Source organism: Haliaeetus albicilla, chromosome 26 (genome assembly GCF_947461875.1).
Source record: "Haliaeetus albicilla chromosome 26, bHalAlb1.1, whole genome shotgun sequence".
Lineage (NCBI taxonomy): Eukaryota > Metazoa > Chordata > Aves > Accipitriformes > Accipitridae > Haliaeetus > Haliaeetus albicilla.
Window position 1 is genome coordinate 19,737,221 of NC_091508.1, and position 19,262 is coordinate 19,756,482.

General features: G+C 48.0%; 2 protein-coding genes and 1 long non-coding RNA gene across 10 annotated transcripts in view; 2 read left to right on the forward strand and 1 right to left on the reverse strand.

Annotated features, from left to right (window-relative positions):
• Positions 1-11,251, forward strand: part of NOTCH1 (notch receptor 1) — a 45,041-nt gene extending 33,790 nt beyond the window's left edge. Inside the window, exons 23-34 of one of the 2 annotated variants that reach the window (XM_069771087.1) lie at positions 306-563; positions 676-788; positions 1,341-1,912; positions 2,647-3,075; positions 3,875-4,023; positions 4,657-4,873; positions 5,229-5,319; positions 5,596-5,761; positions 6,491-6,786; positions 7,134-7,281; positions 7,394-7,491; positions 7,949-11,251. In XM_069771087.1, the coding sequence (XP_069627188.1) occupies positions 306-563; positions 676-788; positions 1,341-1,912; positions 2,647-3,075; positions 3,875-4,023; positions 4,657-4,873; positions 5,229-5,319; positions 5,596-5,761; positions 6,491-6,786; positions 7,134-7,281; positions 7,394-7,491; positions 7,949-9,418 (4,007 nt within the window). In that variant the 3' untranslated portion in view covers positions 9,419-11,251. The remainder of the gene's footprint in view (positions 1-305; positions 564-675; positions 789-1,340; positions 1,913-2,646; positions 3,076-3,874; positions 4,024-4,656; positions 4,874-5,228; positions 5,320-5,595; positions 5,762-6,490; positions 6,787-7,133; positions 7,282-7,393; positions 7,492-7,948) is intronic. The other variant, XM_069771089.1, reaches the window with a different exon arrangement.
• Positions 8,269-13,751, reverse strand: LOC138682055 (uncharacterized). The gene is made up of 3 exons (XR_011322267.1): positions 12,735-13,751; positions 11,526-11,578; positions 8,269-8,689 (listed from the first exon to the last, which is right to left on the reverse strand). It is a non-coding gene; the product is annotated as an uncharacterized lncRNA (long non-coding RNA).
• Positions 13,752-16,011: 2,260 nt separating this feature from the next.
• SEC16A (SEC16 homolog A, endoplasmic reticulum export factor) overlaps positions 16,012-19,262 on the forward strand; it is a 31,545-nt gene continuing 28,294 nt past the window's right edge. For 3 of the 7 annotated variants that reach the window (XM_069771090.1, XM_069771093.1, XM_069771094.1), the window contains exon 1: positions 16,018-16,203. The gene's annotated coding sequence lies outside the window, so the exon portion shown is untranslated. Of the gene's footprint in view, positions 16,204-19,262 lie in introns of all 7 variants that reach the window. The other 4 variants (XM_069771092.1, XM_069771091.1, XM_069771096.1 and 1 more) reach the window with 3 other exon arrangements.

Sequence of the window (19,262 nt, forward strand, 5' to 3'; positions counted from 1 at the left end):
TTCCCCAGGCTGGGGCATTAGTGGGCTGAGTGCAGATATCCTCGGTATCTGCTCATTAGCTGCTTGGGCTAGTGGAAGCAAATGCAACGGTAGAGGTTTGTGTTTGCCTGCGAGCTTAGCCATCAAGGCCATGCAACCTTGGACGTGAGCTGCGTGGTGCTGCGTGCCTCCTGCCAGCGCGGCGGCTCAGACTGCCATTGAATTGGTCAGGCTCAGCCCCTTCGCAGGGAAGGTTCACACAAGCGACCACCAGGCACCCCGATACTGTTTGATGAGCTGTGTGGGTTGTTCCCCCATTTCTCTAGGGGTGCACTGTGAGATCAATGTGGATGACTGCAGCCCTTTCTTTGATCCTGTCACCCTGGGGCCCAAGTGCTTTAACAATGGCAAGTGCACGGATCGGGTAGGTGGCTACAGCTGCATCTGCCCCCCTGGCTTTGTAGGGGAGCGCTGCGAGGGAGACGTCAACGAGTGCCTGTCCAACCCCTGCGACGCCCGCGGCACCCAGAACTGCGTGCAGCGGGTCAATGACTACAAATGCGAGTGTCGACCTGGCTATGCAGGTGAGCGCTGCGTCCCTCCCGCTCCCAGCACCCTGTCCTGCAGCCCCCCCCAGCCACCCCAAGCATCTCGCACGCCTTCCTCTGCTTCTCACATGCTCCTCTCCCTCGGCAGGCCGTCGCTGCGACACCGTGGTGGATGGCTGTAAAGGCAAACCCTGCAGGAACGGTGGAACGTGCGCGGTTGCCAGCAACACCGGCCGTGGCTTCATCTGCAAATGCCCCCCGGTACGTACCTGCTCCTCTCCAGCTCTGAGCATGGGATGTTGCACGGGCCCTGCAAGTCAGCCCCTTGCACAGAGGGGCAGTCAGGGGGCCAGTTGAGCCCCTGAGGCTTCCCTGGCTGGGATAGCCAGGGGTAAGCATGGAGGGGAAGATGCTTTACTGTGGCTGCTCGCTGGAGCGAGGTGTATCCGTATATACATACCCTGCTCACTTGCAAGGAGACTGGCTTAGGGTCAGGGAGGAAGAGGTGGCTGAGCCCTCCAGCTATGATGCACAGCTCTGTAGGACAGGCTCTTCCCTGGCTGACCATTATTTGCACTACGTAAAGGTGGAGCAGGCAGCTATGGAGAAGAGCTCCCTTCATTTTGAGGGGGATGCTCTAACGGGGATTACGTTCTAGATTATTCTTACCCATCACTAGTTTCAGGGGACAAACCAGAGCCATGTCCTGATTCACTGGGTTTGTGCCGAGTTTCCCAGAACACACACGTGTGTCAGGCTGCTCGTAGGACAGCGTCAGTGATTCTGATTCCCTCCTTGCTGTCACCTCCCCAGGGCTTCGTGGGTGCCACCTGCGAGAACGACTCCCGCACCTGTGGGAACCTGCACTGCCTGAACGGTGGCACCTGCATTTCCATCCACAAGAGCTCCAAGTGCATGTGCACGCCGGCCTTCACGGGTCCTGAGTGCCAGTACCCGGCCAGCAGCCCCTGCACATCCAACCCCTGCTACAACGGGGGCACCTGCGAGTTCTTCAGCGATGCCTCCCCCTACTACCGCTGCAACTGCCCTGCCAACTTCAACGGCCTCAACTGCCACATCCTTGACTTTGATTTCCAAGGTGGGATCGGGCAGGATATCATCCCACCTAAAATTGAGGAGAAGTGTGAGATCGCAGTTTGCGCGGGGTATGCCGGCAACAAGATCTGCGATGGGAAATGCAATAACCATGCCTGTGGCTGGGATGGGGGCGACTGCTCCCTCAATTTCAACGACCCGTGGAAGAACTGCTCCCAGTCTCTGCAGTGCTGGAAGTACTTCAACGATGGCAAGTGTGACTCTCAGTGCAATAATGCTGGCTGCCTGTATGATGGATTTGACTGCCAGAAATATGAAGGGCAGTGCAAGTAAGTGACTTGCTCATTGACCCTCTTGTTTTAAAGCCATGACCTCTGTGCTGATCATCTTGGGGTATTTTCTGGTTGCATCTGCTGAAGCTCCAAGTGTAGACCTGTTGTTGTTCACTCTCTACATTCTGTTCTGCTGCCTATGGGGCTGCAACTCAAGCAACTGCATTTCCCTGTCATCTTACTGAGTTTATATACACTTGGAAGCTCTCTGGGTTTGGCTCATTCCAGATGGTTTCCCCGTCCTTGCCTGTATCACACCATAGAAGTGAATTCTCCAACTCACAGTAGTAACAGTGAGTTTCAGTGTAGGGACACCCCAGATAGAAGAGCAGCCAGAAAACATGATGATGTTAACATCCAGGCATTTACCAAACATTGTCTTTGGCAACAGCAGGAACTTAATCCCAGATTCCTCGACAAACTCTGGTCTGAGTAACTTATTCTGTGTTCCCATGTCTTCTCTAAGTCACAGTAATTTGTCCCTTTTTGTGACATCTAAATTGCAACTTACAATTTAATAGCTGCTATCTTTCACCTGCAGAGGTGAATGCTTCACAGCGCTGCATGAAACAGTTGCCTTCTATGTAAACTGGCTTAGTGTCTATCAGGATGAAGAATATTTATACAAAAGAGAGGTCCTTGTGGACCACTGCTTCTTTTCTCAGCAGATAGGCAATATGCACAGTACTTGGTCTAATTCATTCTTCTGCCTCTCTTTTTCTTCTGCCCAGCCCTCTGTATGATCAGTACTGCAAAGATCACTTCTCAGATGGTCACTGTGACCAGGGCTGCAATAATTTTGAGTGCGAATGGGATGGTCTGGACTGTGCAAACAACATGCCAGAGAAGCTTGCAGATGGCACGCTGGTGGTGGTGGTCCTGATCACTCCCGAGAACCTGAAGAACAACTCTTTCAACTTCCTACGGGAGCTGAGCCGCGTACTGCACACCAACGTGGTCTTCAAGAAGAACCCCAAGGGAGAGTATATGATCTTTCCATATTATGGCAATGAGGAGGAGCTGAAAAAGCATTACATCAAGAGGTCAACGGAGGACTGGTCAGATATGTCTAGTGCTGTCATCAACAAAGTAAAGAGCAGCCTCTACTCCAGGGCTGGCAGAAGGCAGAAGAGGGAGCTCGATCAGATGGACATCAGAGGGTAAGGGGGACCAATGGGTTCCTTTTTCACAGAGCAGCATTTGTTTTCTGTGTCGATAATAGTAACACGCTATAAAGGGAAGGATGTAGGCCAGATAATTGTATTTAGACGTTGCTTTCTATGTGAATAGAAACCGGATTTTGCTCTCATGTGGGAAAAGCAAGTGATCGCTCAGCAATCCCTGATACAATGCTGCAGCGACTCTCACGATTGAAGGAGTCCTGTGTATTGTTGGGAGCCGGGGCTGGGCTGGGTGGGACCTGGAAGCAGAGGTTGGCCTGACCGACTGTCTGACTTCAGGAAGTCATTAAGTTAAGCCACAGTTTCTCCCTGGGAAATGCTTTCTAGAGCTTTGTTGTAAAACTCAATTACTGCAAACTGTGTTTGGAGATCTTTGGTGTAAACATATAGATCTAACCTTCTCCCTCTCTGTGGGCTCAATCAAAAGCCACTGAAAGCAAAGGAGTTAGAGCACCGAAACAGATCTGAAAAGATCTGAAGGCTCCCAAACAGCATTATTTAAGATACTGTAGTATCTGGGTAATTCTAAAACATTGTGAAGCAGAGACTCCCTTCCATTCCTGTAGATAAGGAGTTAGATTTCACAGTATTCATTGAGGCAAATCCAATAGACCATGAGTGCGAGCTGCAGGGCTTGGGCTGCAGGGAAGCAAGGAGATGGGTTCCCACCTTCCAGTTCCCACTGATGGGGGGTTAAGGAGGGAAGGGAGACAGGGCTCATCTGTCTTCTCAGTGTGGTCATTGCTCCGTGTTTCTCATTGACTCTTCTCTCGCACAGATCCATCGTCTACTTGGAAATTGATAACCGCCAGTGCATCCAGTCATCTTCCCAGTGCTTCCAGAGTGCAACCGATGTGGCGGCGTTCCTGGGTGCCTTGGCCTCCCTTGGCAACCTGAACATACCCTATAAAATAGAAGCCGTTAAAAGTAAGTATGGCTGGTTGGCTGGGGAGGAGAGACAGCCAAAACTTTCCAGCCTTATCCATGTTTAGTTGTCTGTCAGCTGGCTGCATTTGAACACAGTCTGGTTTTAATAACCTTGCATCATTTTGGGTTTTGGTTTTTTTTTTGCTTTAAGTCTGTTCTTAAAAAAATTGCAAAAACAGTTTATTATTTTTGCTTATTCCAGACTTATTTCAAAATCATTATCACTATAAAAGTTATTAAAAAAAAAAAAAAAAGAAAAGAAAAGAAAACCCAACCAGCTCCAATCAATGAGTGACATGCAAGGAGTTGAAGTTTGTATCTTGAAAATCCCCCCTAAATCCTTTTGTCTTAACAGCTCAATGCAAGCGCAATGATTTGAAGTTTGCTAATCCTTTTCCTTAAAGGAGAAAAAAGTGAAGCTGTCTCCTGATGCAGGCTGGCTTGTGCAGCCGAGAATTTGCCGATAGTTTGCAATTCTGATTAATAGCGTATAAAATGACCTTATTTTGGGGGGGCTGATTGAGATCAGACTTAGGTACCTCTATTAACTAATTTTCCTTCATTTCCACTCTGTCACTGGTTTGCTATGCAGCTTAATGTCTCAGCATCTCTTTGTGCCCCACTGTTTTGTAGGTGAAACAGCTGAGCCCACGAAGAACTCCCAGCTGTATCCTATGTACGTGGTGGTGGCTGTGCTGGTCTTGCTTGCTTGCTTTGGAGTGGGAGTACTGGTGTCTCGTAAGCGGCGCAGGGAGCATGGGCAGCTTTGGTTCCCAGAGGGCTTCAAAGTGACAGAGTCGAGCAAGAAGAAGCGACGAGAACCACTTGGGGAGGATTCTGTTGGACTGAAGTGAGTAATTTGCTTACTAACCCATTAAACACAGTGCAGTGGGGCTGCTTGGGGTTCTTCTGAAAGAAACCATCAGAGTTTTGTTCTCTAGTGCATCACATTGGCATAACGGGGAGGAGAAAAATCAGGTTTCTTAAAGTTCTGCACAGGGAAAGCAGTGTTCCCATCTGGAGGAGGTTTTTGAACGCTTCGTGGTCTGTTTGCACTTGGCAAAAAATGAAGGGCAACCTGAGGGGAACCTCCTGGAAATTGCCTTCTTGATTCTTCTTTCAGTTTGTGCATGTAGATAAGCAGAGTCCACCACAGACTAGTTCCTGCGGAGGAGCTAATTTTTTGTACGGTTTTATTTTTAAAGACCCCTCAAAAATGCTTCAGATGGCACACTGATGGATGACAACCAAAATGAGTGGGGTGATGAGGAGACTTTGGACACCAAGAAGTTCAGGGTAAGCTCACTGCCACATTCCCTTTCTGTGCTGCAAGTAATCACTCGTTGGGTTTTGTCACGGAAGGAGCAGAGCGCTGCGGAAAGCAGCAGAGCAGAGGGACCCTGGGGGGCCCAGCCTGCCCTACGCATCGCTGCTGCAGGCTCCTTTGCAAACCCGCGTGTGACAAACTCACCTTTGAGACTTGCAGAGCTTCCCACGTTAGAGCTCAGCCCCCTCCTCCCGCCCGGACTCGTGCGCTTTGCTCGGGGCTCATTTCTCGCTGTCGTTCCTCAGTTCGAGGAGCAGGCGATGCTGCCCGACACGGACGATCAGACGGATCACAGGCAGTGGACCCAGCAGCACCTGGATGCCGCTGACCTGCGCATATCCTCCATGGCACCTACCCCACCGCAGGGAGAAATCGATGCAGACTGTATGGATGTCAACGTCAGAGGTCCCGGTAAGGTGGACTCCTTTCACTTCTGTGCTGCTTGTCAGCTAATCTAAAATCCTCCCTTACCCCTTGCAGATGAGCAGTCCCAGACAGCCCTACCTGTCTCCATTTCTAGAACGGACTCGCATTCTGCATCGCGTGGTTGTTGTTGTGCGTGATTTAGAGATAGACCCTGTCACGTTTTGCTTTCCATGAGATCTCTTTTGTTTAATCACTGAGACAGAAGTTAGAGAATACAGAAGTACCTATTAAATCATCCAGTTTATCTCTCTGCCACTCCTAGATTCCTCTCCTCCCACCGAACTGCACATTTCACAATCTTATTTTCAGGTCTTTAACTATATTAGTAGTTAATAGGCTTTTAAGTTATTACAAACATTTGGTCTTCCCCACATCTGTGAAATTGTCCTCCGAAATAATAAATATACTTAAGGCTGTGCTGTACCGTACTCAAGTTTGCTTTGAGCAACCTTCCTTATAAATTGCGCCTTACATGTTAGGGTGCAAGGTAGCAGATGAAATAGGAAAATCAGTGAGCGGTGAGATACCACTAAGGAATTTCAGATCCATATCAGAGGAAGGATATTCGTGTTTGATGTTTAGAACCAGTCAGGAACTTGGTCTTGATGCACCCATGAGAATAAGCATCTATCGCAGACAGAGCATCTTGCTGAGCCGCCTGCATTACAGAAGGGTAAAAAGCCTTTTTTCACCAAGTTCCCCTGTGCTTTTCAGATGGCTTCACCCCTCTCATGATCGCCTCGTGCAGTGGAGGAGGGCTGGAGACTGGCAATAGCGAAGAGGAAGATGATGCTCCCGCCGTCATCTCAGATTTCATTTACCAAGGCGCCAGCTTACACAACCAGACTGACCGCACTGGCGAGACGGCGCTTCACCTGGCTGCCAGGTACTCCCGCTCGGACGCTGCCAAGCGCCTGCTGGAAGCTAGTGCCGATGCAAACATCCAAGATAACATGGGCAGGACGCCCCTCCACGCCGCCGTCTCTGCCGATGCCCAAGGAGTCTTCCAGGTAATTGATCCTTTTGCCACCAGTCTTGGGGTTTTCTGGGGAAAGTCCTGGTGCTACATGTTGAGTCAGTCACACAAGTGAGGTTATTGCAGGGTCTCCAGCTTGCCCTGAGAAAGTGTGGGGTGAAAGTCTTGAAAACTGAAGCCCCTATTATCTTAGGGCAGGGCACAGCAAAACCGCAACCCCGTAGCTGCCCTTGGATGTGCAGCCCCAGACTGGGAGTGGGGACTGGAGGGACCAGCCTCTGGAAAGGGGCTTGCAGATCCTGAGACCTGGGTACCCGGAGTGTCTGCTGTCTGTCCCTCCTAACGTTTGTGTTTCCTGCTTTTTGGCCTGTGCTGTGGCAGATCCTGATTAGGAACAGGGCAACCGATCTCGACGCCCGAATGCATGACGGGACCACTCCTCTGATCTTGGCTGCTCGCTTGGCTGTGGAGGGCATGCTGGACGATCTCATCAACTGCCATGCAGACGTCAATGCCGTGGATGATCTAGGTACTGCAGGCAACTAAAACACAGGCTCCCTCAGACGTGGAAGGAAAGGGCTGCTTGCTGTTACTCTTACCACTCACTAATGCATGTTGTATTTCGTGGTCTTCCTCCGTAGGCAAGTCGGCACTGCACTGGGCGGCTGCCGTGAATAATGTTGAAGCTGCCGTAGTCCTCCTGAAGAATGGTGCCAATAAGGATATGCAGAACAATAAGGTAGGGGTCTCCCGGACTTACGTAGACAAGGAAAGAACCGTTTGGGGAGTCTGTTAAAGGGTAATTTTTGCCTAAAATACAACACTGTCTGGTACTGAGACTCTGATTTGACTGTTCTGCTCTGAATGAAGCTGTTGGATTTAGCTCAAAGAAGCATTGTGGGATTTGATCCTATGGGTGATGTTGAGGGGCTGTGCTGTGCTTGGTGAGAAGTATGATACAGTGTTCGTGTGGCCATCTCCTCACATGTTCTGGGTCACTCACAGGGTTCCTGGTTTGGTATCAGTATAAGGATATGGCTTAGCAGGGTGGGAAGAAGCAGCAGGAAAACCACACCAGAGGAGAGATGATTACCGTCTCTGCCACCCATCTGCATGGTGTTGGGCATGGAGCTCAGGATAGCGTTAGCCAGGAGAATCTGTGAACTTAAACCTAACCATCTTTGCTGGGTTTCCAGGAGGAGACCCCACTGTTCCTCGCAGCCAGAGAAGGGAGCTACGAAACCGCCAAGGTCCTGCTGGACCATTTTGCCAACCGCGACATCACGGACCACATGGACCGGCTGCCACGGGACATTGCCCAGGAGCGCATGCACCACGACATCGTGAGGCTGCTGGACGAGTACAACCTGGTGCGGAGCCCACCGCTGCACAACGGCCCGCTGGGAGCACCCACGCTGTCCCCACCACTCTGCTCTCCCAACAGCTACATCGGCAACCTGAAACCTGCCGTCCAGGGCAAGAAGGCCAGAAAGCCGAGTACCAAGGGCCTGAGCTGCAACGGCAAGGATGCCAAAGACCTCAAAGCCCGGAGGAAAAAATCACAAGATGGAAAAGGATGTCTGCTTGACAACTCCAGCGTGTTGTCTCCAGTGGACTCCCTGGAGTCGCCCCATGGGTACCTGTCAGATGTCGCCTCTCCTCCACTGATGACCTCTCCATTTCAGCAGTCCCCTTCCATGCCTCTGAATCATCTGCCAGGCATGCCTGATGCCCACATGAGCATCAATCACCTCAACATGGCGGGGAAGCAGGATATGGCCATGGGAAACTCCAGCAGGATGGCCTTCGATTCGGTGCCGCCGCGTCTCTCTCATCTCCCCGTCTCCAGCCCCAGCACAGTGATGAGCAACGCCCCGATGAATTTCTCTGTCGGCGGAGCGGCTGGTCTGAACGGGCAGTGTGACTGGCTCACCAGGCTGCAGAACGGCATGGTCCAGAATCAGTACAACCCGATGAGAGGCAACATGCAACCAGGGGCACATCAGCAGACGCAGAACCTTCAACACGGCATGATGACCTCCCTGCACAACGGCTTGCCCACCACAAGCTTGTCGCAGATGATGAGCTACCAGGCCATGCCCAACACCCGGCTGGCTTCCCAGCCTCACCTGATGCAGAGCCAGCAGCTACAGCAGATGCAGCAGCAACAGCTCCAGCAGCAAAACATGCCGCCGCAGCAGCAGCCGCAGCAACCTCAGCAGCAGCCGCAGCAGCAGCAGCCGCAACAGCATCACAACCCCAGCTCCAACACGAGTGGCCACATGGGCCAAAATTTCCTTGGTACCGAGCTGAGCCAGCCCGACATGCAGCCGGTGAGCAGCAGTACCATGGCAGTCCACACAATCCTGCCTCAAGATTCCCAGATGCTGCCCACGTCTCTGCCATCCTCCCTCGCCCAGCCCATGACCACCACGCAGTTTCTAACTCCACCTTCCCAGCACAGTTATTCCTCCCCCTTGGACAACACCCCCAGCCACCAGCTCCAGGTGCCCGACCACCCTTTCCTAACACCATCTCCGGAGTCGCCGGACCAGTGGTCCAGCTCATCTCCTCACTCCAACGTGTCCGACTGGTCCGAGGGCATCTCCAGCCCTCCCACGAGTATGCAGTCACAGATGGGACACATCCCTGAAGCCTTCAAGTAAAAGACAGTGTTTCAGAGACGCTGGCGCTCAGTGGGAGTTAGAAGCTTGAGGGAGATCTTTTTTAAAAGGACATTGGATGCTTTTATTAAAGGATCCTTTTTAAATACGTTTTTATAAAAAAAGAAAAAGACAAATTAATTCCTTTTTTTTTTTTAGTATTTATTTATGTACTTTTTATTTTACATGAAAACACTGCCTTTTTATTTATATGTTCTATTGTTAAGAACTCAATGTGGGACACCAGTTGTGTTTCAAGAAATCAAAAAATTAGGTTTTTATAGGACATTCTCTTTTGTTTGGGGGGGGTTCATTGTGTTTGATTTGAGAGGAAATGTTTATGTAAAGCTATAGGCAGCGATTTGTGATTCTGAAATGCCATTAATTTATTTTTTTCTCTTTCAACTCAGAAAGAGAGGTGAGAAAGAAAAGGGGAAGGAAAAATTGACTAAAAATACCACTCCTTAGGGGGAAAAAAAATTAAGCATGGACGGATTTTCGAAATGTACTTTAAAATGTTTCCTTTGCTATTATATCTGAGAAGACATTTTATGGTACCAGTCATGAATCTTTGTTTAAATTTCAGTATTATATAGTTGTACATTTGCCTTGATAATAGAAATTTTTGTTCTCTCTTGTTTTTATATATATAAAAAATATATATTTAAATGATTTTTATGATCTAAAAAAAAATAATCAGGATTATAGACCTGTAAGAACAGGTTCTAAGATAAAAAAAAACCCTACAAAACATGAATACTGTCCCCCACCAAAAAGAAGTGCATTTGCCAAACTTTTAAGAGAGCAAGCCCATAACTTCGGAGTATATGCCAAACCCATAACTGTGGAGTGTATACACAAAGGAGACTTAATTTTACTTTGAATATCTTTACTGTTTTTTGTTTTCGTGTTTGCATTTGAGTAACTGTTTAAGAAATAAATGCCAATATAAACTTGTAAACCACATCCTTATTTTAAGGATGGCCTGCCTATTTTAAAGAGGGCGTGTCTATTAATGCAGACAACCTTGAGTGAGATTACAAAGCATTATAACACTGCCACCACTAAGTGCTCGCCCGTATCCAGCTCCTCTGGCAGCGCGATTGCTGGGTGCTCAGTGGAAAGCGCTGCCGGTTTTGGTGGGATGCTGGACTGGCTAAACAGGAGGGCGAAGGACAGCACAGCCGAGTCTGTGCTGTGAAACGTTAACATTTTGTTCTTGTTAGTCTGGAGTGATGCATCTTTTTTTATATTGATGTGCACTCTTTCTGTGTATCATGTAAAATATAGTATAAGCCTGTGGCAGATTTAATGTTTGTAAATATGTTTTTTTTAAGAAAAGGTGGATTTTGTTTCAAAAATCTAAATGAGCAAGTCTTAAATATATCATAAATATATCACCTTATAGAGGTGTTGGAATATCACTCACTCGGGTGCAAAGGCAAGCAGACACCCTAAGACTAGATATGCGTATGGGACAGGCAAATAGAGAGCAGTTAATCAAGAAAACCTAAGAAAAGGGTTCCTTTTCCTCGTTCCTTTTTATTAGAACACCAAATAAACCAGATATTTCTCAAGGCAGAGCGCCTTGCTGAGCACTCATCTTAGTTAACATTTCAGACCATTGTTATTGTGACATGCCTAATATGAGTGATAAAAACATCACGTGGTGTTGAATCTTCCTATGTTTTATAAACTAGAGTGTAGTTTAAGAAAAGATATCTTCTGTAATAAAGTTATCTACATGCAAAGTTGTAGTTTGCAAAAATGATGTATTTTTTTTGGTTAACTGATTTGCAATAAATGATGCTTCTGGGCATCTAGATTTTACTAAAACTGCAACTTAGTGTTTTTGTTACGGATTGGTTGAAATCTGGGCTTGATACCAGCTGTCTTTCAATACTGCAGGGCTGCCTCTCCACACAAAGTACCGGCACTTTCCTAACATCTTGTTCTCCAAGTTAAAGATCAGAGCAGGGCTTTGGACAATGAAACTTTCTCCTTAACTTGTGCAAAACTCTCACCGGCTTGACACATCTGGTTTGAGCAAGGCAAGAGGAGCTCTGCGAGGCTCTCAGCCAGGATGGGCTCTGCCCAGGTAGCCCTTTACCTGTGCTGTGGATGTTCTGATGTCCTCTCAGGCCTCTGCCATTAGGTCAGGATCTAAAAGGGGAAACATTGAAAAGTTGTTTTAAAGAATGTCACTCGTGCATGTTCAGAGTACTATATTCTGTCACTTTAAAACTTTTGCTTTCTGATCAGGTTTTTAGGAGCATTCTCTGGCTGATGAGATGGCCAAGGGTAAAAAATGGCCAAGTGCTTTTAATTACATAGTGCCTATGGAAACAGAGCCCCCTAGGAGTGGTGTTAAAAGTTACGTATAAGGCTTCCTACTTCACACAGAGCACTGAGCATATGGCTGGGCTCTCAGATGTGGTGGCTTGCACAGATAGGAACTGGGAAGCCATCCAGCGACAACGCTGACAGGCAGCAGCACCCAAGCAAAAGTTTCACTAATGCCACTCCAGGCACAAACACCCCGCAGAAATGTTTGCTGTCCTTGCTGCACTCAAGATTTTTGCAGTAATTTAATTTAATTCTTTCTCTTTCCCACAGGGACTCTGTAGTCCAAATGCAGCTGTAAAGTCCCCAAATAACTGGATATAAATAGCCAAGCTGTGGACCTCCTCCCAAATCAGATAAGCCTGGTAACTCCTGGAATGCTGGTATTTTCCACTCCATGGCCAGGGAGGGAGCGGGCATGTGTGTACATGCACCCAGTATCCAGCCCCAGACGGGTTCGAGGCCGCCAGACTTTTGCTGTACAACCAGTCAGAAGCTGGTGCTGCAGCTGTGGCATTTTATGTGCCACCCAGCAGCAGGGAAATGCAGTGCCTTCAGAAGGCAATGTGCCAGTGTGTTTTCCCTGCAAACTCTGTGGAAAGGGGGTATTTTAACTGAGGACAAATCCCTTTTCCCCCTGTAAAATGTGGTTCGCCACTGAGGATCTCATTACTCCAAGGGGCGCCCTGGAGATGGGCTTCCTGAGACGTGCTCTTCCCCCTAGTTGTGTGTTCCCACCAATCCCTGCATCCCATCTGGGATACGCTAGATGAACTGTGTCTGCCTTCACCGCGATTTGCACATGTGCTGTCCATGAATCGCGTCTGGGAACATCCAGCCATGTTCCCACGCAGCCCATCTTTCCAGGCTTCTCCCACATGTACGCATCCAAGCGCTCATGCCCATGTCTCCGTGCTGCTTGTGAGTCTGGGAGATGCTCATGCCAACGTGAGGTGTTAGTAAGACTCTCTCCTACCTGGTCTAAGTGTGCAACACTCTCATCACTCATGGTCAAGGTGGGAATTTGGCCTGGAATGGATTAAAAAAAAAAAAAGGGATTATGAGGATGTGCAAAACAACATGCATTGCAAGAGACAACTAAACATATGTGGCTCATTTAAGAAGTGAGGAGCTTCAAAGCACGTAATTTTCCATGAGGGTGGGTCAGAGGAACAGAATGAGGAAAGAGGGCTAAATACCAGGGAAAGAGGCAAAACAAAAAGGTCTGCATTGGCACATGAATTGATACTAATAAATTGGCCACAAGGTAATACAAACTAGAAGTCAGAAAAGGTTTTCTAAGCAGTAGAGGAGTACAGATACACAGTTTAGTTTTCAAGCATTTAGCCCCCAATGACTCTTACACTTATGAAGGCGCCTGGTGACCCACAAACTTCTGCCAGTCCCTCGTTCCTGCTTTCCTAAGTGGGTATATGAGATGATAGTGGGGTCACAGATCCCCAGCTGGGATTGAGGCAAAGTTAAATGAGAAATGAGAGAAATGGCCCCAGTTTCAAACACTCCCTCCACACTTAGGGCTTTCCCACCAACCCTCTATCCAGAAGGATTTGCCTTCCCCCCATCCCCTCCAACCAACCCATGTTGTCCAACCACAAGCTCGTCTTTACCTCATGTTGGTAAAGATGGTGGGAGCTGAATTTGAAGCTCTCGAATCAACAGAAGATGCTGAGGAATGAATGGGTCATGGCAAGCGCAGTTGTTTTAGCATTCCAGGTGAAAAAGGCTGAGAAGCACTGAAATTATATCCCATGCCAAGGGAAGGGTTCAGAAGTGTTTGCATAAGACAAGATTAGCACCGAGCTATTCCGATGGCAAATACGTTGATGCTATGAGGAATCGGTGCATCTGAACTATTTGTTTACATGCTGGAGGGCTTGGGGTTTTTTTATTCTTTGTTTTCATTATTCCTGCTCAATTAGATGGGACATTTAGAAATTGCTACTCTGTATTGCTTTTACCTCCAGGCTATTGGTGTGTGCTCAGAAAGTTGCTAACAGCTGCTTGAACCCTGATTGCTGAATTGTTACTGCAGCTCAAATCACCCCCTTAAGAATGTACAAAAGGAGCCAAATTCATCTAAGGTGTAGCCTCTCTCAAATTACACATGGGTTAACCTGGCTGGGGTAGTTTGAAAAATCACAGCAACTAAATTAGTAAATAAATAAAGCTCAGCTTGTCCGAGTTGGCTCACCTGGTACAGGATACCTGTACTCATAAGAGAAACTCTCCTTTAGCCATTTTCCCCATTTCTAAACTTAGAGAATGATCCTTTTAATAGCGAGCTCCTGGGGCAGGGCTGTGTTTATGGTTGCCTACAACCTGAAGGCTGAATAAATTATCAGAATTTAATGGGAAAAGGTCAGTATCATTTGGGTTGGACACAAGCTGATGAAGCAGGAAAAAAGAACACACGCTGTCCTCTTGCCCACCAGCAAGCCTTTTTATTTGTAATGGGTCAGTCTCAAGTCCAGAACTGGCTGCATTTTCTGAGTACAGCAAATCAGTTAGAAAGCTTCAGGGTAAAAAGGGATTTAATGTCTTAATGTGACAATTCTTTATTATCACATACTTACCAGGAGAAAGCAAAGGTGAGATCCCATCATTAGTGTTTGCATTCTGTATGTATGTGTATAGGTGTATAAGAGGAGGGTTAGATATGTAAGGCAAATATATAGCTATAGATACAGATGTAAGCTGTTGATGGTATTTACAGAATACATATGTATTTTTAGAAAGCTAATCAGGCCAATTAAAATCATGTTTCCTCAGATTACACCTGTTGGGGGAAGTATCAAGGGAGGACCGGGGCTTTATCTGCAATTCATGCCTGTGTAGGGAAATTGTATTTGACAAGCTGGTTTATAAGAATGTTCCTACAAAAGAGGGAGATGAAAGGCACTTTAAAAATCACAGTGCTGCCTCTGGTTCCCACACCAGCATCAAAGTACTGCTTCCCCTGCTTGGACTGGGCTTTGAGGATATTACCCTGCTTTAATGATCAAGCGTGCAGAAACAGCTCTTGTGCTGATAATGACCCTTGATTAAGATGTTTGTTTAGGTCGTTTGTATTTTCCCCTCCAAGTCCTGTTGTTGGGTGCAGAGTGTGACAATACCGGCACAGCGGCCACCGCCTGTAAATGACACATCCTTCTCCCGTTAGAACTGGGGCTCCCGCCTTAAAACCTTCGCGTTTGTGTGAAACAGACCCTCAACCCAGAGCTAGGACACAGAGCAGAGCAGAGTAAAAGCTTTAGACTTGCACGTAACTGTTTGATACCATGCTACGATCTTGTCTAAAAACAAAACACACCCCCCCCCCAAAAAAACCACAAACAAACAAAAAAACCCCAAAACCAAACCGAAAACTCACGCAAACATATGTTTCTCTGGAGAAGTGCTTTTATAAGCCTTTAAGTTAATGAGTCCCGGCGATAGCTGTGTGCAGCAGGGCTGAACCGAGGCATCTGCTACCCCGCAGCTTTCGGACACCCCTCCGCCGGCCTTCCTCAAAAAAAAACCAAACCCAAAACGAACCCACCCCCCCCAGTTTTTCCCTCTTTCGCAGCTTCAGCGACCCGGGACAGCCTCTCCTGAACCGCCCTGCTCCCCCCCGGCCCCTCCGCCTTCACCTCCCGCCCTGACAGAACGGCCTCCCGCCGCGCAGGCCCACCGCAGGCCCGGCGGTCCTTTGTCCCGCCCTGGCGGTCACCTTCGCCACTACAACCACCCCGGGAAACCCGAGGGCTCGGAAATCCCCCTGGACGCTCGACCGGGCTTTACCCCGCTGTGCCCGGCGCCTGCCTGAGGAGACCGGGACCCGCCCCCACACACACAGGGCCGCACTCCGCCATACCCCAACCGGTGGGAGCGAGACCCGTTGCGGACAGGGGCTTGGCAGGGAGAAGGGTTTCCCCTCCACCGCGGCACGCCCGCAGCCCAGGCCTCACCGAGGAGACCCGGGAAAGCTCAAATACCGGCCGCAGCCCAGGCCTCACCGAGGAGACCCGGGAAAGCTCAAATACCGGCCGCCGCCCGCAGCCGGGACTCGAACCCGCGACGCCCGAGTCCGCAGCCGCAAGGCGCCTGCGCCAGGCCGGGGCGCTGTCGAGGCCGCTTCCGCCCTTAGTTTTTTTTTTTTTTAAACCCTCCGATACTTCTGCCTTCCCCCTTTTCCCTTTAAAGGAAGGCGGAAGTGCCGTGGGGGGAGGGAGGGAGCCACCAGGAGAGAAACACAAACAAGCGCTGCTCGGCGCCGGGCCCCGCACGCGCCGTGGCGTCATCGCGCGACGCGGCGTGACACGTCGGCGGCGGCGGAACTCTGAGCCGGATGGTCCAAGATGGCGGCGGAGGGGGCCGGTGCTGCGGCCGTGAGGGGGGGCGGCGCCCGCTGCTGAGGGGGTCCTCGGCCGGCGGGGGGCTGCCAGGTACGGCGGGGCGGGTCTGGGCGCTGCCGCAGAGCGAGGGGCGGCTTGAGGGAAGGCTGGAGGGGGGTGGGTGCCGGGCCGGGGGCAGGCGGAGGGCTGGGGTTCCCGGGCGGGTTGCGTGAGGAGCGGCAGGGCCTGAGGTGCGGGCCCCGGGGCTGGTAGCGGTCGCTGCCCCTTCTGTGCGGCTGGAGCTGCTCGGTGCCGCCGTGCCTCGGCGCGGGTGGGCCTCAGGGCGGTGGCAGGGTCGCTGGCAGCCCCGGGTCTCGGCCGCTGGTCCCCGTTGGGGCAGGTTGTGGTGGTGGAAGGAGGGGCGAAGGGGTGAAACACGGGCGAAATCAGTGGGGCTGTGCTGCCCAGGTGTCTTTCGTGCAGGATTGGGGTGGTTCTGGGTCGCCTCGAGTGCCACGGTGGGACAGGCGCCCACGCTGCGGGCTTTCTGAATAATATTTCATGGGGTGGGGAAGAGAAAAAGAGATCTTGCGGTCAAAAGTACCGCCTGATGTTCATTATCGTGTATTTCCTTTGACAAGACACGATACTTCTCGCAACTCGGGGTTGTTTTTTTGACTTGTCAAGTGTCATAGGTCTCTGCTTTATTGGAGTAGCAACTGGTGCTGACTCAGTAGCACAGTTGCTTGAAAGCGCTGGGACCTGCTGGTGTGATGGACTGGTAGTCAAGTCTCCCTTACAAGACAAATGGGAATGTTTTATGCTGCTGCTCTCTATGAATCACATTGAGCTCTGTGCTTTTGATTCCCAAAGAGCTCTTTTCACTGAATAACATCTGTAACTATGGTTGCCATTTATGAGAAAGTGGGTAGGAAGCTATCAGCAGTACTAAAGATGTAGAATGCGTTCAGTCTGAGTGTCATCCACACGTGTGCAGATGTGCAGCTGTCTGTGTACAAAAAAAATAATCTGGAAAACTAGTGTCCCAGATACTGATTTTAAAGATGCAAATCTCATTTTTCAGCTGTTCTGTCTTTGGGATTGCAGCGGGGTTTTTTATTCACTTTGTTCTTGTCATTAGGAATCTGTGTATGTGAACCTGTTTGTTAATTGTTGTTTGGTACATGCATATGTGTGTGCAAACATGTATGTGTGTATATATGTATAGGCACACATGAGAATTAACATTAGTACTGTGTAACCTGCTTTGTGGGCATACTTATACTTGTTTAAGAGTAATTTATTTAGCTTATGTCCCTTGGAGATAGGATTAAATTAATTCCCCCCCCCCCCCCAATAAATTATTCCTTCATGCAGATAAATTTTCACAGGGGAGTTTAAAACTAATCATGGCTATAGAGCTCATCAGGTGAACTTTATTGATGGCATTGTCTAGAGGGTAGTTTTAATCTTTTTTTTTTCCTCATTGGTAACATTTTCTTAGCACATCTGGAACCACCACCTGCAATTGTTACTTCTGGTGACTAATGTTTAGCAGGCTGCTCTGCATTATCTAGAAATAAACCTGCTAAAAGTTAAGAATTTCCAAACTGATAAAGCAGAGGTGGATTGCTTTTAACTTACATAGTTATTTCTCATCTATAAATTTCTTAAAATCAGCATTTCTTTAATACTGGGATGGGGGCAGGGAGGATCAGTATCGCTGGGTTGATATCTTCTGTTTATATTACCTGATATGGTCATGTTCATTTTATTTGGACTTAATTCTTCAAATCTTGCATACTTTTACTACTACTGTGTGCAGTCTGTTAATATTAACTTTCCTTCTGTAAGGAATCCGATACCCTTGTATTGAACTTCTGTAATGCAACATTAGAGATCTTGTTATAGGAATGTCAAGCCAGCGCTTTAAAGTAGAACTCTACGCTTATTTTAATTAGCTAATTACTGGTAATGGTTGTTACGAAAATGTGGTAAAGTATTAGGATTTTTTTCTCTGTGTACATCTGATAAGACACTGTAATGAGTGAAGTCCACATTAGAAATTTGGAAGTAGGTATTTAAGTTGTAAAAACAGTTGGCTTTTGTGCTCAACTGTATTTCAGAAACAGCTTTTCTATTAGGAGCAGAGCTGTTAAGTAGATATCAACATTTTGTTCAGTGAAGTTAGTGCTTTCCAGGAGGTAACTGTCTTGGCAGATGTTTTAATTAGCTTTGTTTCCTCCCCACTTTGTGGTGTGTTGCATAAAAACACTAGTTTATTTGGAGGGGAGGGAGGAGTTTTTGCAGTTAGGTTAATACAGTAAAGAACATGATGAAAAATACGTGGGGATGTCCAGAAGAGCCTGGGGTTTCTTAAGCATATGGAAACTGAGGTGGGTGTTTAGGCAGGGTTTCCTGGTAATGTGGTTGGCAGTAAGCATGGCCAGCTGGAAGACCTTCACCTTGGTATCGTAACAGGAGAAAAGATTGCAAAGACTAAAACCTTTTTGTAAGTATTCCTTGATAGGAATTCAACAGGCAGCTGTGTTTCAGAAAGAATGTTGAAGATAAATGCAAGTAATGCATGAAACTAATGAAGTTTTCTATTTAATGCTTTTCTGTTGAAGTCAGTTTCTGGCCTTCTTTCCCATTTTAACAAAACACAAATTTTAAAAACAAATTTACAAAGTCTTAAGATACGGCTATGAAACATATGGATATGGGGAAGAAATTGAGAGACTCTGTTGACTGGTACTTCAGGCCCTCTGAAAGAGGGACCTGAATTACATATAGAACTGCTCGATTCTGCAGTGATGAGCAGAAGAGATTTTTCCCTAGGGTAAGTTGTACTGATGTCCGATAAAGTCTGTATAGATCATGCTGTGGTACCGGTCGGTATGCTTTTTATTGGAATTTTTTAGTTATAAATCTTTATGAAATACATGTAGTTGCACAGTGTTCACTCAGTATGTATTTTTGTTAACCAGAAACCAAAAGTGTTTTGCATTTGAACCTCTCTATAGCTATTAAAATTTTGGCTTGATTACAAACATCTGACTTTTCTGTCTTCCCATTTTATTACTCTTACTGGCAAGATGCTGAATCTTAAAAAACAAATAAACAAACAAAAACCCTAAAAATTGCACAGCTTTTATCTGTCTTCTATA